The sequence below is a fragment of the Thamnophis elegans genome, chromosome 3 (genome assembly GCF_009769535.1).
Source record: "Thamnophis elegans isolate rThaEle1 chromosome 3, rThaEle1.pri, whole genome shotgun sequence".
Lineage (NCBI taxonomy): Eukaryota > Metazoa > Chordata > Lepidosauria > Squamata > Colubridae > Thamnophis > Thamnophis elegans.
Window position 1 is genome coordinate 44644587 of NC_045543.1, and position 26931 is coordinate 44671517.

Consider the following 26931-nt stretch of genomic DNA (forward strand, 5'->3'; position numbering starts at 1 on the left):
GCCGCGGGGGGGCTTTCAGAGGGGAAATCTTATTTTCCACGCTCCTTCGAGCCCCGCGTCGTCCCAAGAAGTCAGCGCCAGGCAAAGGGAGACGCCCACTCCGCCAACTAAGAGGAAAGGCGCGCAAAAGGCGAAGCCTGGGACTCTTCCCCACCTTCTTCCAGAGGGAACCAGCAGCGGCAACCGCCAGCCTCTCTCCGCCTCACGCTCGGGCTCCGCCATTCCTCCAAAACCACCCTCTGCATGCTGCTGAGGGCAGCTGGTGGTAGCCAGGGCGCGAGCCCCGCTGCTTTTCCCCCTCCCTCGCCGCGCCTCGCCTCGCCGCGCCTGCCCGTTTGTGACCCCTCAGCCTAGACGCGCCGCGGAGAGGCGAGGCGAGGCTAAGAGGGCATTTCGGGCCGGCGGCGGAGACAATGAACAGCGGCAAAAGCGAGCAAGAGCTCAGCCCGGCCGAGCCGAACTTGCAAGAGGAAGAGGTACCTGCTCGAAAAGGAGAGGCGGTGGTTGAATTGGCCGCTTTGGGGTGGAGTGGGGTGGTGGTGGGGGGCGACACACTTTCCGAGCGGGGTGTCAAGGCGCGCCACGGTGATATATTGGGGAGCCCTCGGCAAAAGGTTCGGGGAATAAGAGGTGTCACTTTTGAGCGGGCAGCTTCTTTGCTGCGGGGCTTTTTCTGACACACACACATACACACACACACCCGCCTGTAAGAGCCCATTGACACTTGGCCCCGTTTTGGAGACGAGAGAGATTGCGCAACCTTTGCAAAAAACGAAAGGAGTTTCGAGTGTTCCAAACGGCATCGCTGGCGTACCATTCTTGAGATTCTGGAAGTTGGTGGAGAGTGGGCTTGGGACATACCTCCTGGAAGATTGAAATGCTGAATCTAGTGTCCGCAGCAATCGGCTGGTTTTAAAGCAGCGTATTCCTTTAAAAAGCTAGGCACCCAGATTAATAGATAACGTATCGAGCGCATTCTTTTCCGATGAGTTAAGATGCGGAAAACTCGTAGAAGAATTTGGGTAAATTTTAATCCGCAATGGCATATGCAGGGGGGGGGGGGAAACTGCAGTGAAACAAAATAAAAACGTTAGTCATGGATCATTTGCAGGTTAGCAGTATCCCGTGATTTAGCAGCCTGGGTTCTGTATACGTTTGCTTTCAAATAAATATTTCCAGGGAGGTGCGTGTTTTCTAAGTGTGCAGTCTTGCACAGGTGTGTTCGGAAGTAAGGTTTGCGTTAAATGGAATTTATGTCCATGCAAGTAAATAACAGCGTTTAAACATGTGGTTCATGTAATTTTGAAAAGGTTGCATTTCTTTAAAAGTTGTACATTTCTAAGATATTTAATAAATTCGCAATCAGTTTAGATATATATTTGGATAGTACAAGTTAATACTATGAACATGGTGGCTATCTTTTGAAATTATAACATAATATTGGTCTTTGTAAAATGCAATTGTTTAAACTATAGAGTGACAGACATTCAAAAATCAATCTTGGAGCACAGTGAGAGAATCTTTGTTTTTTCTTGTGACTTTGTCAGAAAAAAACATGTTACTCATAGTTTTGGCGTTAGTAAGACAGTTGCAATTAATTACTAGTAATACACACAGGCATATTCAGAAAGAGAATAATTTTATTTTGGGAAAAATAATACTCCCCAGATAAACAGTATTTCTAAAGCCTATCTATAGGTTTCTTCATTGATTGCTATAGATAACTTTTGACACACTAACTGGTTACCAAGTGATAATACCATTTAGATAAAAATAATACCATTTAGATAAAAAAATGGAAAATAAGGTTTCTATAACATATTGTAATCTACAGCATAAGAGGCTATTTAAAAAAATGTTGAAAAACTATATTTAATCTGGATTTACTTTCAGATCTTTATAGGTATTTATTTACTTCACTTTTTATCATATCTGGGAAGAGAAAGCTCATAATATATCATTGTTAAACCTTTCTACACTGTGAGCAGATTTCATAGTTTTATTGTGTAACTAGTGTTTTTTTTATTGTAGAACTCTGAAGTTGTGAAACAGGGTATTGTTGCAGGATATATCTGCATGGCTATCAGATAAGGCGTATCCTTTCTTCTAGTAATGCCAATTATGGGGCATGTTTGCTTTTAGAAACAAAGCGAAGGGCATTTTCAGAGACCTAGAAATAGGGAAATTTTTAAAAGAACACTATTACTCCAGCATTCCTCCCAAGATGATATTCAAACACAGACTCTCATTACTTTTGCAGTAGCAGGAGATAAAGCACACAGTTCTGTTTTAAGAGCCCCTTGTTTTATAGAGAGGCAGGTTAATTTAATGTTATTCTTTAATATTTGTGTTATGTAGGGTTGACTTGAATTTTGACATGGATTCCAGGAAAAGAGCCACTGCTTTAAAAGTTGCACACTGAATTCTACAAAACCTTTTTGGAATTGAATCTGAAGTGCTGTATGGGTCTTGACAGCAAAACCAATTACTAAAAAGGAAGGAAGGAAAGGACAACCCTTTCCTTAGAATATCTGACCCCTGTAAGATTTGATGGAGATAATATAAAAGATTAAATGTGCTTCAAAGGTGGGCAGAAACTGGACACACTATACCAAGAGTGTTTTTCCCCCTCAGATATTTTAAAATGAGACACATGTTCATATTTAGCTTCCTACAGCTGCACAGTCTACAGTAATAATGCTAAACCTTGGCAAATGAAAGTATGGTATAAATGAAAAAGAAAATAAGTTAAGTGATGGGAACTGTCATTCAATCGACTTTGGGTGATACAAACCAGCTTGGTAATTTAATTGACAAGTATTCTTGAACGCTCCTATTGTTTTTTCCCAATAGAAGTGTGTTTACTTCATTGACATACTCAATACATCCTATTATTTTCCTCAAAATTATTTTTCAAAATGCGCTTCGTCCTAAGGCTCCCATAGTAGGATAGCTGTACAGTGTCCGTGTCTGCAATGACAAGCTAGACAAGTATGTTTTAGCATGTTTTGTCAATCCAGACCCGGTGGTCAGTTTATGATTCAGTGAGGTACGTGAAACGTGAACAGTGAATTAAGCAGGTAACCCCTAAGTGAGGATGTGGAAACCATGTACGGTAAATACAACAAGCCAACATAGCTGCTTCTCTGCTTGTTTTTTTGACTCGGGGTATTAACACTGAGCCTATGTAACACGAGGGGTTACATGTCAGAACCCTAGAGCTATTTCAGTAATCCAATGAGGAATTCTTAGAAATTAGAAATTGTTACAATGAGTTTAAGAAAAAACACTGCAATATACTGTATCTTGTCTAATTTTACAAAAACAAATAAATGTGGCTAAAGTCAGACATGAATCCAAGTTTCCATTTCCAGAGCTTATATCTTTTTAATATACTATCATATCTTTGGGATCAGTTACAAGCAGAAGCGTCTTCATGATTAGTGCGGATGTGCTAATAGTTGAATAATATGAAATATACATCAGCTAAAACTAATTGTTTAAACAGGATAATACATGGACAGAAAAAAAAGTAGAGGTCCTGGAAGAATGTTTTGTTAAATTCCCGAAACTAAAATCCAGCCTTTGTTTCTTAAAGTTCAGAAAGTTCAACCTTTCAATTATTCCAACAGTTTCAAAAGAGTTCGGCTATTACTAATAGTGCTAAATGAAACATTTGAAACTATATTAAATGAAAACAAAAATGCGTAAGTTATTTAAGGATTTGATAGTAATTTTTAATTGAATTAGTGCTATTCAAAATCAGTCTAATTCCAATTCTAAAAATTATTTTTACTTCTAGCAGAAGGATATGTTTAATTTTTAAGGACTGGACCACTGTTCCATTTTTGTAATATTATTGAGGGGATACTAGTAACAATATTTACTTAATATTTTTTGTTATTATACCAAAAGGTTTCTTGGTTGTTTTTTTTAAGTTATTGTGCATATAAGTAGCTTATTCATCAAAGCATGTTGCTATCAAATGATATACCTGGGTCACTTGCAAAATATTAAGGATCACTAATATGCTTATGGATCTCTTATCTGGTTCTCTCCAGGCTTCTCTATTGATACCATCCATAAAGCTTGGACACTATCTTTTTTGGTAAATAGGTAACTCTACAATTTCTCCTCCTCCCCACAAAAAAGATAGTTGTGGTCTCAAAATTCTCAATATGGCCATTTATCACAATTCTCTCTTTAAATCTTCTCAGCAAAATCAGAAAGTGCTTCCTTCATATAGATGCATCTCACAGATAAACCTCCCCTCTCCAATTTCCAATGTATGGATGTCCGTCAATATAAAGTAAATGAAATTAAAAAATAACAAATCACCCTATCTACCATATTTTTCAGAGTATAAGATGCACCAAGATTTTGAAGAGGCAATTTTTTTTAAAAAAGTAGGTAGGTAGGTAGAGGGATAGAGAGGGCGAGAAAGAGAGAGAAATACAGTAGGGAGGGAGGGAGAGAGAGTAGGTAGGTAGGTAGGTAGATAAAGGGATAGAGAGAGAGAAATAGAGAGAGAGAGATAGATAGAGAAATACAGTAGGTAGGGAGAGAGAGAGAGTAAGTAGGTTGGTAGGTAGAGGGATAGAGAGAGAAAGAGTGTGAGAGAGAGAGAAATACAGTAAATAGGCAGGGAGAGAGATAGGTAGGTTGGTAGGTAGGGGGATAGAGAGAGAATAGAGAGAGAGAGATAAATACAGTAGATAGGTAGGAAGAGAGAGAGAGTAGGTAGATGTTTCCAGATGTGCAGATCCATGTGCTGGAGAAGGAAATCGCTGACAATCTGCAGCACCTAAGACTTTGTTTCTGCTGGCACAGCACTTGATCAATGTAATTCTCATCAATCAGTTAAAGAGCTTTCCAAAAGGAAAAAAAGTTTTTGCACTCTGCAAATCTCCCCAAAACGGCCCGTTTTTCGCGAAAATGGGCCTGTTTTTTTAAAAGGCATGAATAGTCTTGGGGGAGGGCTTGCAGAGTGCTCCTGGGGGGGGGACGAGCAAAAAAACAACCCGTTTTTCATGAAAATGGGCCCTTTTTTTGACAAAACAAATGCACACATAGCCCTATGGAGCCTTATAGAGTGCTGCTGGGGGGTGGGGGGTGGGGGCAAAAATGCCCCATTTTTGCTCATTTCTGCCCTCCCTAGCCCCCAAGAACTGTCTGAAAGCCTCCATAAGGGTATGCACGGCCATTTTGGTGAAGGGGCGGGGCTTCGGGAGACAAAAAATGCTGTATTCGATGTATAAGACGCACCCAGATTTTCAGCCTCTTTTTTGAGGAAAAAATGTGTGTCTTATACTCTGAAAAATACGGTACCTATTTGATTAAAGTAAAACAAAACAAAACTTTATTACTTTCAATTTAAAGAAGTGTATGTTAATTTAATCTTTAAAAGGGGCTACTAGAATGTATTAAAATGTATTCTCAAAAGCATGTTATATGCATGCAAGTATACATATTCATCCTTTTTGGGGTAAGTAACTTTATGCAAAAGGTGGAATAAAAAATAGAACAAAAAATATTGAAAGTAGGAGATAAGAAATCAAAGAGAGACCTAACTAAATCTGGTTTTTATGAACACTTTTTTACTTATATCTTTTTATCTTGGGAAGCTATCATTGCTTCCACTATATCTGTACATTGGTTTTTGTTCTTTAAGTTTCTTTTCAGTTTCTTATCAATCCATTCAACCATAACTTTCTTGGTCTTCTTTCCTTTTCACCCATTCCTTTCATTTTGCTTTACAAGTAATTGTTTTTCACAACATGTCCAAACTATTTCAATTTACTCCTTTTTTCATACTATTTATTCACTATTATATTCAAGCCACATCCATTCATTATTCTTTTTCTTCTTGTTAATTGCCACAGATATTTCTTAATTTCCTCAATCCCACTTCGTTCAACTTATTTTTATGCTTCTCTTGACAAATCTCAACCCTTGCTCCCACATAATAAAGTGGGCAGAACAGCCATTTTTGTTTCTTTCAACATTCCTTTTTCATAACAAATATACGTTACCTACTGCCTTTCTTAGACCATCCCATATGTCTTTAAATTTCTTCAATCACTTTCCTATCTTTAATAAACATTTTTTTCCAAAATATGCAATTCATCTGTTTGCTGTATTTTTATTTATGTTAAAATAGTTAAAATAGTTAAAATAGTTCAATCTTTTCAAATACCTTTATTGAAAACACTGCATGACATTGCTGTTTCTTACTGTAACTTTGTAATGAACATTCATTAACTAATACAGTTCAGAACCAATAATAAATGTATATGTCTTAATATATCAAATGTGAATACAGTTCATAATGGCCAAACAGAAGTCTGATGAATACAATATGATCGCCCCCAAAACCTTGTAAAAGGAATTCATTTTTGCATTACTGTGCAGGTACTCCTTGTGTCTGCTCCATTAAACTGCTTCACTTAATGACCCCTCCCATGCCTGCTTTCCCAATGCTATCATGAAATGAACCCACCAATTGTTAAGTGGAACATAGGGTGTCTTGTGTGGGGGAGATCCTGGGAGGCCTAATGCTGTAGTGGTTAAATTGAAACCCGATCGCAAGTACCTTTGGAGGGTTATTGTTAAGTAACCAGTCATAAGTCGAGGACAGTACTGTACTGTACTTCAAAGGAGATCTCACAGATATGGTGTAATTGCTGTGAAGACCAGGTGGCATTTAATCAAACAAGTTGCAAAGATGGCAGTGATGAATTGAGGAACGGGCTCTTGTAAGTAAGGGGGAGAGCATTTAAGAGATTATAGTTTCCAGGTTATTCAATGCTTTAACAATCAAACAAACAGAATTGGTCCTTGAAATAACCTGGCAACGATTGCACCTGGTATAGCATAAAAGACAAGTTGGTAGCTCTAATAGCCACATTTGGAATCTGTCTATCACTATACCCAAATTGTTATCCCCTGCACAGAAGATACGTAGTTCAATTCATCTATCCTTGCTGCTAAAACCTTCATATATTAGTAGCAACAATAATTCCTTACCCTCTTATGGTTGTTTTATGTATGTATTTCAATGTGTAATGATTTCTGCCAGATACTGTTGAACTTCATTTACTCTCTGCCTAATATCCTGGTCCATTAAGATAATTCTTTTTGGTCAATCCCAAATTGGACAATGCAAAGCAAAGCAAATCGTCTCTAGAGTCCCCAGTACGTTTGCATTTCCTTCCCCATGAACTGAAACATTTATTTATATTGCCCACTCTTAAACTTGATAAGACATTTCTTTACCACTGGTTGTAAATTTTGTTTAGTTTGGGGTTTTCTCAGAAGGATATCTAACTTTTGTGATGCAAAAACAGACTAAGCATAATCTTTAATGTACTAAAATCCATCAGATGAATGAAGAATTACCCTGTTTGGCAAATGTGCTTTCGTGGATGAAAATCCATCAATTGCATGAAGTGTTAGTCAGTTGGAAGATGTATGTGGCTGCAGAGGAATTATAAGCAGTGAGGTCACTTATGTGGCCATGAAATGCAAACAATTTGGCATAAAACTTTTAATAGATAGGGGGGGAAAGCACAGTGATTATTCACATAAGCAGTAATTAAATGGGAAACCATCATCTCCATTCAAACACAAACAGAATCAAACATTTTGATGTGATCTATGTGAAATTGTTTATCACCAATAACTTGTGTTCTAGTGCTTCAGGAAATAGGCTCAGTTTCTGAAAGCATATACTGGAACACTTTTTATACGTTTAAAAAACTGAGTACTTCCTCAAGTTGAGTTTAACTCCTGCTAATGTCATGGACATGTGAATTTCCTGACAGTTATTAATCAATGGATTACCTTTAGAAGTTGTGGATGCTCCATCACTGGAGATTTTTAAGAAAAATAGGACCATTTGTCTAAAATGGTAATTAGTCTCCTGCTTATTCATGGAGTTGGAAGATACCCAAGGTCCCTCCCAACTCCCTTATTCTGTTATTCTATTACCTTTTGGGTAACAATAAGAAATGCTTTGCTTTGTTTTTTCCAAGATGCTTTTTCAGCTTCCCAATCTAGCCTAAAGGCCTGGTATTTCCAAACAAGTATTAACCAAATATGATTCTGCTTAGCTTCTCTGAGTCAGCCAAAGTTGGCTATGTCCCACTCCTTGTTGTAGATTTACTTGATATCTTTTAGATATCCTTTTTCAGTCAAGAATTATTCCAATATATGTATATGTTAGGAGTTTACAAACCTAATTTAAAAATATTCGTTCTGTCAATGCCTTAAAGAGTGTTCTTGTTCAGGATTCAAATGGCTGGGCATAGGATTCTTACAGTAATGGTTGGAGGTGGCAGAAAACACTTTCCCCTCCACCATTTCTGAAAGGTTTCTTGGTATGGTGCAAATGGGCACCATCCACTTCAAATAAGAATTGAAGTGACCTATAAAATAATACAAAAGTTACTTTCTCTCTCCCCACCCTGTAGTATGTATCTTCTGCCATGCATGCCAATGTTTGCCTTTCATGTGCTTTAAGCCTTCAGAAGTTGGAAACTTCAGCTTCTATCAGCTCCAACTAGCATGGCAAAATCGGAATTGTAGCTGAAAATATCTGGAGGGCAATACATTACCTTTTTCTTCTCTAATCAGTTAGAGCTCAGGTTAGTTCTACTTACCATTCCTCACAATTGTAAATGTTGAGTCTTTTCCAAAAATGGCTGCTGAATGGTAGGAATCCCCCCCCCCCATCTGATGATTTTGCTGTCAGGGTTCTTTGTTCTTTGGCAGTGCTGCTCCCTGGTTTGAATGAGAGCACTTGGGAATGAACCAAGATAGCTTTCAAACAGCTGTTGACTCACCTGGAAAGGGGAGTCTTGAAGATTCCAAGTTGCCTGTGAGACTGGTGGGAAAATCACCTGTCATCCATCTTCATCATTTTCTTAAGCATGCCTCGGTTTTAACTTTTTGAAACTTTTGTTTCATTTTAATTTTTATCTTTAAAAGTTGACTAATTAGTTGAATGATGATTTATTTTAACCCCCTGCTGGACTTTATCTGTTCTTTTTTTTCTTTGTTGTTTCGAATAACTTTTGCTTTTATGTAAGGAAAACATGGGGTGTTCTTAAGTAGTGGAAGTGTTTTTATCTATATTGGACTCTTACTATGGGGTTTTTGCATCTTACTAATTTGCAAAATCTTTGGAGCTTTTTTTAATTTTTAATTTAACTTTGGATTGAAATATTCAGAAAATATCTTCCCTGTTTTATCTTTTTTTCACACTGCAAATTCCTGTGTTATCTATTGTTAAATTATACAGAGCAACAATGTATCATTACAGGCAAGCAAATACAATAACAGTTTGTTAACATAGGGTTTTTAAACTTTATTCTTGCTGTTTATTATTATTGTTATGTCATTAATATAGTATATAGATGACAGGTGAATAACTTGCAACTGGATTTAGTCGTTTAAAAAATTGGACAACCTTTTTTGCAAGGAGCAGGAAACTAATATATTTGTAATAATTAACCAGTAGTTAACAAGGGGGGGGGGGAGATATGTGTATATCCATTAGTGATATACACTTTTTAAATGACTTGTTTTGTGTTTTTTCTTTGCTTTTTAAAATTTTGGAGTTTTATATTTGTATTTGAATGTTTGTATCTTGAATGTGGGCCTGTTACAGTCTGAAATATTGACAAAATGAAATTTGAAATACATTATTGTGACAGCTTTCCCATTAATACATTTTATTTATTTTTTATTTTTCACATTCTCTCAAAGAGGGACTCTGGGCAGTGTACAATAAAATGTTAAAATATAAAACAGTATATATTGTTGTTTTAACTATTCAGTTGAGTCCACTACTGCCAGTTCACTTGTGGCTGCGCCGCACACACTGGCTTGATGCGTAGTGCAATAAACGTTGCTCTGCACATGCGCAGAAGCAAAATACAAGATGGCAGCATTTATGGTGCCACCCGGAGAACTAGTTAGGGGGTGTGGCAAGCCTGGGTTGCTGCCGGTTCCAGTGACCCAGGCCGCCAAACCACTAACGCTTCAGCCGAACCAGGCTGAACTGGTAGGAACCCACCTCTGGTTGAGTCTGATTCTTGGCAACTTTATAGACTGCCTCGTCAAGCACAGCTTCTTTCAGAATTTGAATGTTCATCTTTGTGTCAGCTTTGATGTCGTCAAGCCAGTGTTTTCCTTGCTTGCCCCTTCTTGTTCCACTAACAATTCCTAGCATCATAGACTTCTCCAGTGAATTAGCACATATGGCATAGCCAAAACAAATCAGATGTAGTTTGTGATTTGGGCTTCTAAATTTTAAAAGCAAGAGATTAACATTAGTTAAAAGGTGAAGGGTGGGCTTTCAGGGGAGTAATCAGCCCCATAGCTGAGTGCTCCCCGGGCTCCCTACCTGATGCCATAGAACCATGTCTTGACTCCTTTTTGGAAGGCCAGGGTAGTGGGAGCCTGTTTCACTACTGGGGGAAGAATGTTCCATAGGGTTGGGCAACAGCAGAGAAAACTTTCTTCCTAGACCCCCACCAGTCAGAATTCTTTAATTGACGGATCTGCAATATTTATTCATTTATATTTCACATTTCTAAACCACTCACTTCCCTCAAAGACATTTTTTTTTAACCTGACTGGGTGGTATAGACTGAAGTAATGGGACAAAGACCCATAACCTGCATGTTTTCTTGTACCTTTCTTCATGACAGGCATATATATCAAAATTTATTTATTTGGCTATTTATTATTATTTTTATGCTGCATTTATTATTTTTTATAACAACTCAAGGCAGAGAACATACCTAATATTCCTTACTCCTGCTATAATTCTCAGCCTGTACTACCATCTGCATCTGTAAATGTTCTAGTTGATTGTGCTGCATGTCCCCATCTTCAGGATCTTATTATATTGTTGGTTTGATTCCAATATGGGCTTCTGGTGGTGCTCATATGTACAGACTGTGCTTGTATTGCTTAAAGGAGATGTTAGCAATAAACAAAGAATTTTCTTTTCAAAACTCTATTCACCTGTTTCCTGTAATGTTATGTTTGCCAAATCCAGATCTTCCTGTAGTTCCTGTAATAGAGATCCCCCCCCATCTTTTGCATTCTAATGACCTATTAGTAGTACTTTGTCTTTCTTAACATTGCCTTTAGCACTAGCAATTTGCAATAGAATTCCTTGATGGTTTCCACCATTGTCTCTATAGTATGTTCATACATTTATGTAATATTGATGTTCAACTGGCTATCCAGTAACTTTGATAGAGATGAATGTGTCATTTGTGACCATGTACCATGTACTAAACTCTATTGAATAGAAAGTATTATTTTCATTCCGTTGTATGATCTTACTATCTAATCATCTGACCCATTTGTTCTTAAAACATATAGTTAAGTATGTTTCATTTCTCATCGGACCTTTTCAAGTTTTTCTTAGGATCTTGTTTCTCACTAATCATGCCTCAGTTGCAGATGTCTTTGTAAAACAAGGAACTTCTCTTTCAATAATGGCACTGTCACTGATCAAACTTTCTTTCAGCTTTCTTCTGGTCTTGTCATCATCTCCAAATCTTCTCATGAGCATTTGATGTTCTTCCCCAGTAAGCATGATGAGATAGCCCATGTTAACCCATTTTAATTCATGTTTTTATTATGCATTGATGACTTGACTTGCAGCTGGCTGCAGACAGATTTAATTAGATACTGTGTTTGCAGTCCTAGTTGAAGACAGGCTATCCAGTTCTTGAATCATGTTCCTGCTTCTTTTTGATGATTCTTGATGCTTGAACTGGCTGACCACCCGATTTGGCATCTTATAACTCTTGGAACATTTTGGATGATGAGCTGTGTTTAGCTCCTTTCAGGCAAACTGTCTTTATTAGACATTAGATTAGAATCACATTCCTGTCTGCTATTATCTGCCTAAACTCCAATAAATATTCTTCTAAAATACTGTGTTTATGTGTGTGCACATCAGCAATCTTGAAACAGAACATTATGTTTTGGAATTAAAAGACTCAGCCACCAATTTTTATGTATGCCAGAATTTCATTATTGGGGAGAGATCTGATGTGCAAAATGTGAGCAGACTTAACATTTTATGAGAATAAAATGGCACTGGCCATGCCAGTAGGTCAGAGATGGAGGGTGCAAGTGACTCTTTTGCAATTGCTCAAGTTGAAAATAAAATATCAATATACATATTAGATGCTATGGTTCCTTGGATGTCAGTGAATGAAAAGCCAGGAAGAACAAAGTACGTGATCCAAGTTCAAGTAGATTTCCAACTTGAAATGGGAAACAAGGAAAGGACTTCAGTTGAGAGGTTTATCACTTACAGGTTAATCTGGAAGTTTAAATTGGCTTTCAACACCCCAGTATTACCAGTAAAGAAACCCCACCTCACTGAATATTACTTCATGCAGGATTTAAAAGCAATAAATCAGATTATCGTTTCTCCAGTTACTTTCCAATTAAACAGAAGTTGATGTCTTATTTTGCCCTGGATTTGCCTCACTTGACAAAGCCTTTTCAGCTGTTTGTACATAAACAAAGGCGAGTGGCTGCTGGAATACTAACATCAATGCTGAGCAGGTGGCAATGCCCTATGGCATATTTTTCCCAAGAAGGTGGACTCAGAAGCAGCAAGATTGCCAGCTTGCCTACAAGCTGCTGCTGACATGGGTATTCTGGTAAAAGCTGCAGAAAAATTAACTCTTGTCCAGCCAATGACTGTATACTGTATGTGCCACATTCTGTATTAACAATGTTGGAACAGAAAGGAAGTCCCTGGTTTACTCCATGCAGGATGACCAATTAGCGGACAATATTCCTGGACAATTCTATTATCATCTGGCCACTACTACAACACTTAATTTAGCAAACCACCTGGCACAAAATGAGCAGGAATAATTTGAACATGACTGTGTACATGTGATTGAAATTACCTACTCTGGCTGCCCTGATCTGAAAGATGGGCCATTACTCAATGAAGAGCTGGAGTACTTTGTACATAGCACTATATAGTCTAGGGAGGAGGAGACCAGAATATGTAGTGGTCACAAATTGTGTGTGTGGTGGCGGGGTGGAGGTAGTAGAAGCCAACCCTCTATCCCCTCACATCTCTGGTCAAAAAGCAGAACTGTTTGCAAAGTTTCATGTTTTTTGGAGCATTGGAATATTGCATGGCACATTGGGCTTTGTGCAAAGAGAGGGCATTGATGAGTGAAGCTGGTAGAGGTATGAAACATGTAGAAGAAGTTTTGATGCTTCTGGAATATATAACTAAAACACACAGCTGTTCATACATTGAAAAGGAAGTGATCCCATCCCTAAAGGAAATCATAAGACTGGAGAGATAGCTAGTTATAGTTGCCCCAAAAGATCTAAAGTCAAGATTGAAATGTTGTTGACTCAAGCTACTTTACTGGATCACCCACAGTACACTGAAAGGCATCAAGCTGGAGTAAGAAGGCTCTCCAGTGTTCTGATAAAGGGTTATTCAGGAAAAAATGTGGTACCATAGGTCCTCATATGACAAATGATACAGGACCTTCATCACGCTGATCATCAAAGTGTAACTGTAATGCGGGGTGGGGTGAGGGCTTTACTATCCAGACAAATTGTGATTCTGGGACTACATCCAGAAGCTGAAGGGGGGGCGGCACAATGTGAAATCTGCTTAAAGAATAATCCAAAAATTTTAAGGAAAAGTTCACTGGGTTTGCAATCACAAGGAGCAGGACCTGGAGACGCCTAGCAAGTGAACTTTACAGAACTATCTAGCACACAAGGATATCTATACCTGCTTGTTTTTGTGGACATGTTTTCAGGATAGCCCAAAGCCTCTCCCTGCAGGAACAACAAAGCTAGAGAAGTGGCCATGCAGAAATCATTGCAAGGTTCCAAGTGCCTCGAACAATAGGATCAGATTACAGGCCACAATTCATTTCCCAAGTGACCCAGCAAGCGACAAAGGTCTTGCAGATCAGCTGGAAGCTACATTCTTTTTGGGGACTCCAGAGGTGTGAGCAAATTGAAGCGATGAACCAGACCTTTAAACGCCATTTTTCCCAACTCTGTCAAGAAGCCCAATTAACATGGCCACAGGCTCTATTGTTAGCCCTGATGAGAATTACAGTATCACATAGAGGTAAACTATCCTGTTTTCCTGAAAATAAGACCTCCCTGGATCATAAGCCCAATCGGACTTTTGAGCACATGCGCTAAAATAAGCCCTGCCTGAAAATATTGCAACATAGCAGCAGCCATGAGGTGACCACACTCACTGCCTCCTGCACCTCAAAAATAATAAGACTTCCCCGAAAATAAGGCCAAGCGCTTATTTCGGGGGTCAAAAGAAAATAAAATCCATTCTTATTTTCGGAGAAACATGGTAGGAATTATCCCTTTTGAGATTCTAAATGGAAAAGCTTATCCAGTGGCTTCACTAGTAGCACATGGTACTCAAGTGTCTTGTGGAAAATGAAATGTTTAAACAGTGTATGAGTTGATTTCGATTTATTAACATTTGTATGCCGCCCATTCCCTTGGGACTCTGGGAGGCTTACAGACAAGACAAGAAACATATATTAAAAAATTTAAAATAAGGATACAAGTATTAAAATTACAACAACCCACCATGCCTCCTTAAAAAAATGTATTATAGTAACTGTAAAATATGGGTAAGGCCCTTGATCACTGCCAATATACCTGTTGGTTAAAAGAAAACTTCAAGTGCCCCACAAGTTCAGCTGTCCATTGTTTTGGGACATTTTCTCCTGGTGGAGTGTCTGGCTCTGCTGTCCATTTTACTGATGTTGTGGTTTCATGGCTTGACTCCTCCTCCTCAGTCTTCTTTGTATATAGAAGAAGAAAACATATGTTATAGGTTTATTTAGATTTAGTTATTAAATAGTTTATAGATTATTTTGGTATTTAATCTTCGAAATTAGACAAACCACTTTAGGCAGATTAATGGTAGAAGGATTAAAATACCAGATTCAAGTTTTGGGCTTCCTCAACCACCCCCCATTACGGATAGTGATTTACCAAAAATATTCCTCAGAACAGTAGAAGGTAATCTACTAATCACGATAGGATTCCAGGTAGTAAGATTTTGTTTTGATCTACATACCAGTACTCTGGATGTGGTTCTAAACTCTGGCTAAGGATCTGCTTAGACTCTACGCACCTGGGGTCTATTACAATCCCACTTGGCAATAAGGAAGAGCTTAACTGGTCTTTGTACAGATGTGGGTCATTTGATAAAATCCAACCAAGCGCTTTTATTGATAAAAGTGAAATTGTTTTTAGCTCCCTTACAGCAATGAGAAATGTTGACTTAACTGATGGTGAAATTTTGCCTCATTGGTATATGTGCCTTATGGAAAATTTATTTTTTACTTCTGTTTTGCCCTGCAACACTGACAAGCGTTTTGCTTTAAAACATCCCACCTGTTGCCCTAAAACATGTCAAGGTGAGAGAGCCACCATTTGCAATTGTCCTGAGTCTAAAACTGTTACTTGACCATATTATAGGCTGCATCCAGGTTGCTCTCAACAAGAGATTGTGGACACAGATTTGAATAGATGACTCTATTGCATTGCACTTTCTTCCAGGACAGGGAAGCATTTCTTAGCCAACATAGATGAAAAACACTTTCTTGCAAATTCCTTTTCCTCTTTGATTTTTAAGGCCACTGGAAGCCCAAGTGAGAGTTATTTCATCGTGATCATCTGCTCAACTGGTGAGACAATTTCATTGTCAATATGTAGTTTCACATAGCTGCCAATTTGCAACTAAAAGACTGTTGGGTGTGTACACATTTGCCTGTCCACCTAATGGAGGGTATTCCACTTATTGATATTACCTTGGGGTTTAATCATCCTACCATTTTAGAGGTATATCAGTTTTCCATTACTGGGGTGCACAATAGGTTAATCAATGTATGGGCCATCAGTGAAATTCTTGAGCAGGGAAGCAGACATTGCCTTATTTGACCAACCCCTTGAATAAACACCTTTTTTGTGAATAACACCACTAACTGGGCCTGGATTTATAAGGACTCTGCTATCTTGAAATCCAGGACAGTTCCATGATTCAGATAGTTTGGGATTTGTGAATATATTGTATATAAAATTTTGCCTCCTACATGGTATGGAGTGTATACTTTTGGGATCCTGTTTCCAGTTGTTAGTATACAGTCCCACCCCATTTTTCCAGGTGGCACCTTTCTGTCTTCCCCCTTCCATACATAATGCCTTAGTGGAAAGGCAATCTCCTTTGCATTCTCTCTTTTGCAGGTTTTATCTTCCATTGGTATTGCTGAATTGGAATTTGCCCTCCTTAATATTTTGGCATCTCTTGAGATTTATGCAGATGTTACAGCAGACACCCTTAGTCAGTTACAAGTAGAAGTTACCTCCTTTTCACAAATAGCCATCTAAAACCCTTATGGCCTTAGATTTTTTATTAGCAATTCAGGGAGGCCTTTGTGCTTTTGTCAACTCTTAATTGCTGCTGTTATATTGACTAGCAGGGTAAGATTCTTATTGAGATTCAAGTAATCCTTAAACCCGTGATGGCAAACCTATGGCACATGTGCTGGAAGTAACGCGCAGAGCCATCTCTCCGGGCACATGACCTGGAACCTGGAGCCTATTGCTCTTCCAGCTCCTGGCGCACTGGGCAGCTGGTTTTCACATGTGTAGGAGCACCGGAAACCAGAAGAACAGCTTCTGGGTGCACATGCATGCACCGGGAGGATGGTCTCCTGGTTTCCAGCATGTGCATGTGCACCGTCCAGCTGCTCTTCTCATGCATGTGCGCCAGAAACTGGAAGACCAGGTGGATGGTATGCATGCATACTCCAGAAAGCAGAAGATCTTCCTGGTGCGTGCATACGCTCCGAGTAGCTGCTCTTCCGGTTTCTAGCCCGTGTGCACGTGCACACACGCACTCCCGTTGCAGCACTTGGTGCTGAAAATGTTCTCCAACACTGCCTTAAACAGTCTTCTAATTTGCATATCACTGTGCACACTGATGATTCCTATTTCGAATTTTGGAATGCCTTATATCTTGTACCAAATTTTGGGTGGTTAAAAATTTTATTTGTGTGTGTGTATTAGTGTTGAATTTATGACATGCTGTTGTATTCAATATCTTCCCACTTTGATGTCTTCTTGTGCCCAAAGTTTGTCCATTGCTTTAAAATAAACCACAATATTATGGTGATCAATCAGTGGTTCTCTATTGACACTTTTTATCCTTCATTAAATAGGCTGGTGAACCACATGGTTCTTTTTGTTCTCCTTTTCAACAATCTAACTTTTAGAAACATAACACCAGCAAATCTGTGAGGTATGTGACCTTGTGTGTTTTGACATTGGGTAACCCTCAAGGCGGAGGGGATTGATGAGATAGTGCTTTTTACTCAATATATCTATGTTTTTATCCATGTAATGATATCAATTTTAATTCATGTTATTATTTAGTACATAGCTATCTATAGTTATGGTATTTTGTACCTGTTGGTAGTGCCTTCACCGCTTGGTTAACCTGTTTGTTGCATAGATATCATGGCACTAGAGAAAAACCAGACCATTTGCCTTTGTACTTAGGAATGCCTGTTAATGTGATAGATAAGACCTTAGTCACTGGTTACTTAGGAATACTTCCATATTAGTTCAAATATTAATTAACTTGATTTTTAAAATTGCATTTAAATATATATTTGATAATCAATGGGATATGGCTGCATATGTTGGAGATACAGAAAACATGTATAAAGTACAAGATAATTATGAAGTGGAAATCTGGAATCGGATAAGCTGATTCAAACATTGGATATCATTTCTTTTATTTCTTTAGACATTTCATTTCTTTTCTAAATGGAAGTCATTTCCAGTAGAGCTAACATTAGAATGACAACCCGTAAAACTCAAAGTATAAAGCTGACTTACAACTGAGCCCAAAATTTCTGTTCCTAAACAAGGCAGCTGTTAAGTGAATTGCACCCCGTTTTACAATCTTTTTTGCCATAGTTGTTAAGCGAACCACTACACTTGTAAAATGAATCATGTGGTCGTTAAGCTAATCTTGCAATAAAAGCAATGTTAAATAAATAAATAAAAGCATGTTAAAATACTCTGAAATTTTGGTACTTTTTCATATTGACATGTTTTAAAACATTCCTTTGTATCAGAATATGTTAGTTACACATATTTCTGGTTATTGTGAATTGAAATCCTCAGTACATATTTTTCCAATCCCATCTTTAGCTTTCCTGTTCTGCTGGCCTCCCTCTTCTTCGGCACCCTAGCACAGAAGATTTCGGAACCTACGTGATATTATTTTCTGGGTTCCATTTGATAAATAGGGAAAGTAACAAGACTGGTAAGGGGAAGGAGATCCAGTATGCATCCACTGGAGGGCTCTGTTGGGAGGTGTTTTAAAGGTGATTCTCATCTGTTCCTTAGCTTGTGCTCACGTCAGTGGTTGTCTTTGTCCAAGGAAATATATATAACACAAATATTTGCAAATCTGTTCCTTGAACAGCTGTGTTTTTCAGATCACCAGCAAAAAAGAATATCCAGTGTTTTCATGTATTGCAATTTTATCTAAAAACTAGACTGCTCGACTGTTGCTCTTAAAAAAAAAGGAGCTCCTGTTTCCATATATCTATCCTAATTTCTGGAAGGTTACAGAAATGTATGAGTGGAAATGGTCAGCCTGATTTTTAAAACAGGAATAAGGAAAACAAGGCTCTCCAGATGTCCCAGCCAGCACTCCTAGCCAATATGGACAGCTAGATTTGGAGCTCAACAACATCTGGAAGGTCACAGGTCCTCCACCTTTGTGTTCAAAGAAGAAGCTAAATTCCTTCAGTGTTTTATACAAATATTTGAAGGGAAAATGCTTGATTGTTTACCTTTTAAAAATGAAAAAAAAATGGACTTGCCAGATGTTTCCACAAATATTATTTTCTATCCGTACTTCTTACAAATGAGACCACAAAAATCTAACAGCTCACAAATTCTATTTTTCCTGGTTTGCCAACTCACAGATCTGCAAGTATCAGCTGTTTTACAAAAGCCCCTTTTAGTCACCTGAAGATTCTGTTTTTATTAATAATGGAAAGTGAGTTAACTTAGTGACACAGAATCCAAGAATTTTGGAGGTCAGACATCAATAAATAAGAAGGCGAGAAAATAGCTGACAGTGTTCTTTATCCTGTGTGGATCCATGACTCTTCTTTGCTGTTATGAAGGCCAGCCAAGAGAGGCTGTCAAGGGTCTCTTCCCATCCTGCAGGCTGTATGGGCTTAGATGGGGAGGAAGCAGTTCCAATTCAATCCTACTAAGACTGAGCAGTTATGGATATTAATCTTCAAATATAGTTTATATAATTAAATCTCTGTTACAGTCATAGACCAGCATAAGGAAAGCGAGATACAAACATTTTTTTTAAAACTAAAAAATATTAAAACCTGGGTTAGGCTTTTGGTGTTGTTAGCCATATTGGCCATTTTGTTCTTTTCCCAGTTTGTTTGTATTTACCTTGTTCTTATTAATATGATATATTTTTTTCCTGTATGTTTATTGTGAGCTTCCCAGAGTATTTCAGAAATCGGGTGTCACCTAAATCAAATAAAGAAAGAAATAGACTATGCCTCTGTGTGTTGACATTGTTTTCGTAGCTTTGAAGTTCTACTTCCTGTGCAGGTAGAATGGGATCATGTCCTAAGTTTTGAGACAAATATGCTTGTGTAAAAAAAAAATCTGAGTGCAAGACATTGAAATATTCTTAGCCTTGTACTTGCAAGCTAGTAATTTTTGTGGGTTTATTTGCCAGGCTGATTGAGATAGCTTTATAGCATGGGTAGACAATTATGTGATGACAGGGGATCACACGTAATATGAAACCAAAGGCTATGATTTATAAGTGGTGCTGCAGGTCATGCCAATGATTCTGTTTCTTGGGTTTGGAATGGGAGATGGGGACTTTTTTTTCTTTTTGGAGAAAAAGTTAAATGTTCTACTGTACTATTATTGTGAATTTCATGTCCCAAAGTGTCAGGGAGCCATGCCATCAGTTTTCAACCGTTGGTCAGAGAAGACTTCAGAAAAAAGGTTGTGGAGGCAGATTGTCCATTAGTTTTATTTGGATAAAACTTAATCTTTTGTTTTTAAGAGATAAGAATACAAAGTAATCTGTTTGGGGCCAGATTTATTAATAAACAAATCATTAACGATGTAAAGACACAAGGATGATTTAGTGCCATCAGTTTCTACTGAATTTCGAATAGAAGGTTTTAAAGATCCTTGTAGTGCTCATTGAATACACGATAATGCTTCTGTAATTTAAACACTTCTATCCATTACTTGCTATTTTATTTGTACTCTTATAGTACATGGATTCAGAGATCAAACCTTTATGGAGGGATTTAGAGTGCCAATTACTTGCCATATATGCCTCTGTATTTGCAATTATAAAGGGTGATCTAAGAAATCCCAAAATCGGGATTGATGATTCAGTCTTTATGCTTATCATTATAGCTGGCTCATAAATAATGAAGATGCTCCAGGCTTAATTAAAGCTGTTCAGTCTTTTTCAGTGTCAGGAAAAGCTTGAATTGTTCAGTTAAGATAAATCTATCTACAAGCACTCCGAATTGTGCTTTCTCAATGGTATCTGTATCACTGCACAGATTCACCATTGCCACATAATATATATGTTGGTTTGGTATCACCTCATAAATACCTTACAACAGGATTTAAGAATGCTATATTATATGACACTTTCTTCCAAATAATAGCAGCCTTTTTATGCCTTCCTACTGAAAAACAGGTCATTTTGTTCCAGCGAGTATGATATTAATCAGTAGCCCAGTTATAGAGACATGCTAATGCTATCTTTCAGTTGCACTAAGCTTGTAAGAGTAATATATGGATTTTTAAGATTTTTCTGTAAAATCCTCAAATGTGAAGAAAGAAAACAGAAATGTATCCTTTCAGTGATGGGATTCAATTTTTTTTTTTACTATCGGTTCTGTGGGGGTGACTTGGTGGGCGTGGCAGGGGAAGGATACTGTAAAATCTCTATTCTCACCCCACTCCAGGGGAAGGTTACTACAAAATCCCCATTCCCTCGCGATCAGCTGGGATTTGGGAGGCAGAGAATAGATGGAAGTGAGGCCAGTCAGAGGTGGGATTTACTGGTTCTCCGAATTACTCAAAATTTCTACTACCAATTCTTCAGAACTGATCAGAACCTACTGAATACCACTTCTGTATCCTGGCAAATGTTATCTATGCCACATCCAAGCTTTTGCTTGGTAATGGATTGCTGAGGGTTGAGGACAGAGTTTGGCTCTCTGTGATTGGAATAGAATAGAATAAAATAGAATAGAACAGAACAGAACAGAACACTTTATTTGGCCAAGTTTGATTAGCACATAAAAGGAACTTGTCTCCAGTATAGAACCTTTCAGTATTCATGCAAAGCAAGAGATTAATAATAATTGTAATAATGATAAAACCAATAAGAGGGGGTAGTAAAACAGATAATAAGAAGGATGATAATAATAATACCACAGCCATGCTACGTAGACATTAGTGATGTGAGAATTAGCTGCTCAGCATAGTGATGGCATGAGGGAAAAATTAGGTCTAATTGTTTTGGCATGCAATGCCCTACAGCAGCATCCCGAGGGGAGGAATTGAAACAGTTTATGTCCAGGATGTGAGGGGTCTGTAGATATTTTCTCAGCTCTCCTTTGGACCCTCTCAATATATAGATCTTCTATGGAAGGCAGGGTGGTTGCAGTTTTTGCTTCTGCAGTGCTAACTATCCATTGGAGTTTGTACCTGTTTGGTTGTAGTAGAATACCAAACAGTTCTAAAAGTACAAAAAACAGACTCAATACAGGTAATCCTCGACTTAAACAGTTCATTTAGTAACCGTTCAAGGTTACAAAGTTAAATCAAAGTGATTTATGACCTATTTTCACATTTACGACCATTGTAGCATCCCTGAGGTTATGTGATCAAAATTCAGACTCTTGGCAACTGGTTCATATTTATGACGGTTGCAACATCCTGAGATCATGTGATCACCTCTTGTGACCTTCTGACAAGCAAAGTCAATGGGGAAGCCAGATTCATTAAATAACTATGCCACTAACTTAACACCTGTAGTGATTCACTTAACAACTGAGCCAAGAAAGGTCATGAAATGGGGCAAAATTCACTTAGCAAATGTTTCACTTAACAGAAATTTTGGGCTCAATTGTGGTCATAAGTGGAGGACTACCAGTAATTCCTCTGCAAAACTGCATCAGTAGCTCCTGGGGCTGTCTGAATTTTATGAGTTGATGCAGGAAGAATATTCTTTGTTGTGCCTTTTTAATGATGGTTCTAATATTAGGTGTCCATTTCAAGTCCTGGGAAATTATAGAACAACAAAATTGAAGGATTCTACTGCTGCTGCTTTAAGTTAAATTAAACCACTGCTTTAAGTTAAAAAAAATTCCCAGATGTTTGGCTCCTATCATATTTACTGATAATTTGGATTAAGGCCTTTTAAGGAAAACTGCTGTCATCAGAGTTCCTGCTATCTATGAATTATGAGAGGCCTACAAAGACTTCTAGGCAGCGTATTTTGGATTGAGAAATTTTATTTTAATATTTTAAGCCGAATCTCCACAATTTAAAACCTTGAAGTTGACCAGGATAACTTCATCAACATTATCTTACTGTTTTAATTGTGCCCAATATCCTGTCATTTAAATATCTTGTCATTTAATTTGTTAAATGGCACTGTTAATGAAAGCTTTGGTCTTGATGACTACATAATTGTTGAAATGGTCATACTTTCTGATATTGCATTTATTATAGAGATATATGCAGTGAAGTGTTAATTACTCCTTTTATCTCTCTTCCTGGACATTCAGATGATTTTGATGTTTCTTATATTTTATCAAATAAACAGGCTGTGATTAATCATAGAGTAGGTAGATTCTCTATGCTACTTAATAAGAATTGCCAAATGGTTTACTTTTCCTGTTTTTCATATATGTGTGTGTGTGTGTGTGTGTGTGTGAGTGTGAGTGTGTGTGCGCGCGCGTGCGCACACACGCACGCACGTGCGTGTGTTTGTGTTTTAAGATTTCATAGAATAGCAACTCTAAAGGACAACAACAACAAGTGTTGGAAGGGACCTTGGAGGTCTTCTAATCTAAACTCTATACCATTTTAGACAAATGGTTGTCCAATCTCTTTGTAAAAACTTCCAATGTTGGAGCATTCATAACTTCTGGTGGCAAGTGATTCCACTGATTAATTGTGGATCAGGAAAATTTTCTTAGTTCTAGGTTGCTTTTCTCCTTGATTAATTTTCATCCATTGCTTTTTGTACTGCATTCAGATGCTTTGAAGAATAGGTTGAGCCCCTCTTCCTTGTGGCAGCCCCTTAGATACTGGAACACTGCCACCATGTCACTTCTAGTCCTTCTTTTCATTAATCTAGACATATCCCGTTCCTGCAACCATCCTTCATATGTTTTAGCCTTCAGTCCTCTAATCATCTTTGTTCAATGTTTGATTAATGTTTAAGTATCAGGTTTTTTAACCAGAGTGATGAATTGGTAGGCTCGTGTTTGATGATGTAGTTGAGGATGTTAAAAAATATTACCATCGGTGATTTGGTTAGGGCCCCTAGCTAAAGCTTTTGGTTTGTAATAAATAGACTTGTGAAATTCCACTAAGTGTAAACAATTTTAGATAAACTAACCAAGAGAAGGGGGAAAGCTTTCCATTAATGGAATTAATATTTATATGATGTATTCCAAGAGACGGAATGTACCTCCTTTTTAAAAGCAATGACAGAAGAACTATTTCATTTGCTTTCTTTGTCATTTGTGTATGTTATGCCTGTTTCTCTTTTGTGAGGAAAAAACCATTTTTCTGGAAAAACAGAATCTTGAGGAATAAAATTTGAGGAATAAAGTTTGATATCAGTTACAATCTGTTTTGTTTCCCAAAAATTTAAAATGAATTTTGTTTTATGTGATGAAAAAGTGTAGATCACACTTCTTAGTGAACATATAATTTTAACTTTCATAAACCATATATTTTGTGCTATTAAGCCAATAAAATCCACATTCGTGTACAATATACAGTAAGAATAAGTTGTATGTATCTGTTTCATTCTGAGGAACTTGATGTTTCTTCCTGTAGCTTTAACAACTGAGAATTTTAAACATGTTTGTAATGTGCATTACTATATTTAATAGCTTCTTCTTTGTAATGGGAGCCATCCAAAAGTTTTTAGCTTGCAAAAATGTGACAAGATTACGGACAGCAAACTTAAGTTTCGGAAAATGCAGAGTGACAAGGGAGTTTTGTTAGAGGGTCAGTCAGGTGCCACATGCTATGCTTACTAATTGACAGAGCTTTTTGTATCGGAATGTGCTGAGAAAAAATTTGTTACAAAGGGGATCTGTGGCATGCAAGCACTAAATAACTAGAACATCCTTGAGAGCTATATTAACTTATTAATCAACAAATTCAAAAACGTCTCTGAACTTTGATCAGAGACCATACTGTTTCATGATCCAAATGTAGTTATGGGCTGATAAAAAGCATAATGCTCATTATTGATTACAATAGATATAAAATAGTGATTACATACAAGTTTGTGGCAATGACAAAAAAAAACACATTGTCCCTTATTTCCAATCTTTCTTGACACTTTTTTGGATTTTGTCTTAATTTTTAAATCTCTTTAATAGAATTATGACTTACTTTATTTTGGATTTGTTTTGAATTGATTGTTAATAATAGTGATTAAGTGAATTAATTAAAACTGAGTAGGATTAGGAAAATAATTTAGGGTTATTGCTTAGTTCACAGTTGGGTTGCATTTGAACTAGTGTTCTGTCAAATTTTTGAAATTTTTATTTTGATACAAAGTAGTCATGTTTAGGAATTGTTTGGGATTTGATCATTAATAAACATTACAACTTTAGGGTTGTACATTGATGCAAAAGCCTCAAGCGCTTTTTTTAATAGTTATGAAAATTGATTGTAATTGAAAATAAATTGTTCATTTGGGTTCATCAGTTTGGGGTTCAAATTGAAGACTTTTATCAAATCCACTTTTAACTTTTCAAAATAATCCATCTTTTTGTGTACGGATCTGTTAATATGATATTTACTCATGTAGGGGCAGGAGTATCAAGGCAACCGAAACTGACTGTTCATAGTTTGTTGGATAGTAGCAGCAACATTACCCCTTAATTATTCTAGATTGGTGATGTTGCAATATAATCCATTGGTTGCATGTAATTCCTAAACCGCTCAGGTTGTATTGTGACAATTCAGTATCAAATCACAGTTTATCAGCAGGTTTGTTTATTTCGGGTATGAAAAACAGAAAATGTTCTCTTAAACTTACCAGACTGCTCCCCAAAGAGTTAACAATCATGGCACTTCCAGAACATCACTAATACCCCAGGCTGCAGAGGCTTTATACAATTACTACTATTAAGCTCAGCAACAGCATTCATGTTCTTCCTCATCATATAGCCTGTATGGTTTTCCACTACAATCAATGAAAGAGTGCTTTACACACAGTCCTCTTGATTTCCATCATGATTTGGATTCTGGACACTGGGATTTTCAAAGGCACGTGACCCCTATTAGAATAAAGCAGCAGTTGTAAGGAAGCATAATTCTGAGTGTGAACCCAGCGCAGACAAATCTCAGCAGATGTTCAACAAAATAATAAGTTAAATAGGAGAGCATTAGATTCTTTCAACAGGAGGAAGTGTTATGTAAAAAGGCCTGAACAAGGCCTGAAGGAATAAAAAAATAGGGTTTTGTTGAAAATGCAAGGAATATTTGAAAGGTAAGTTTTTGTTTGTTTTTAGTAGTCATGTTGGTAGATAGTGACACTGGTTGAATTCCAGAGTAACCAAGCAGTTGCTTCAGAAGAAATGTATAAACTTCTACTAGACATGTCAATTTCTTTTATCATTCAGTTATATATTTTTATTTTTCATTTCAAGACTTAAAGCAATGTATGGGATGTAGAGCTAAGGCTTTTCAAATAGAGTTGCTTGTTTTAATTGGACTTGCCTTATTGGTGAGATGGGAGGCATATAAATTTAATAAATAGAAAAATACATGATCTATAGACCAACATAAATGCCTTCTTTATTCTTGGCATCAGTTCTTGGAAACGTCCATCTCAAGTAGTGAAAACATTTATCTTCCTAGTTTATTTCTAGCTTTTCTGTCCTCCAAATTTTTTTGGATTGGCCATTTCTTTTTAATGTAACGTGACTTTCTTGCAAGGCTGTCCCATTCACAATATATAACAACAACACTTAGTATTTCTGAGCTGCATTTCAAGCAGCAGAGCCAGTACCTTTAGATCTCCACAGATATTCCAGTTATAGTTGATGTACTGGATGTGCTTCAACAACAGTTCCATGTTTTCATGTTTCATGTTGTGCAGCAAAACCAAGTACTGAAGAGCATTCATTGACATTGTATAAAAACAGATGATTTCAATAAAACAGTCCATGATAGATTAAATTACATGCTATTTTTGTGCAGCCAAAATTTTATAAGATAATACCCAAAAATGTTCAGGAAGCAAAATCTTTGTTGTTCAGTGTTATTTGAGCATATTATTCAAAGACCTAGCTCTCTGGAGAAATCTGCAAAGCTGGGAAGGTTAGAAAAAAAAGAGAAGAAGATGACAACAACAACAACCAGCATGTATGGAATTAGTTACAGTGTCCATTGGTGCACCATTGGAAGATCTGAAGGATCAGGTTAGGGATAGATCTCCTTGAAGAAAATGTATCTCTGTGGTTGCTAAGATTTGATACCAACTTGATAGCACATCAA

The 26931-nt window shown here is 37.4% G+C and overlaps 1 protein-coding gene across 1 annotated transcript in view; it reads left to right on the forward strand.

Moving 5' to 3' along the window:
• The first annotated feature begins 393 nt into the window (after positions 1 to 393).
• Positions 394 to 26931, forward strand: part of RBPMS (RNA binding protein, mRNA processing factor) — a 105966-nt gene continuing 79428 nt past the window's right edge. Inside the window, exon 1 of the mRNA XM_032213413.1 lies at positions 394 to 476. Within this exon, the coding sequence (XP_032069304.1) occupies positions 414 to 476 (63 nt within the window). The 5' untranslated portion in view covers positions 394 to 413. The remainder of the gene's footprint in view (positions 477 to 26931) is intronic.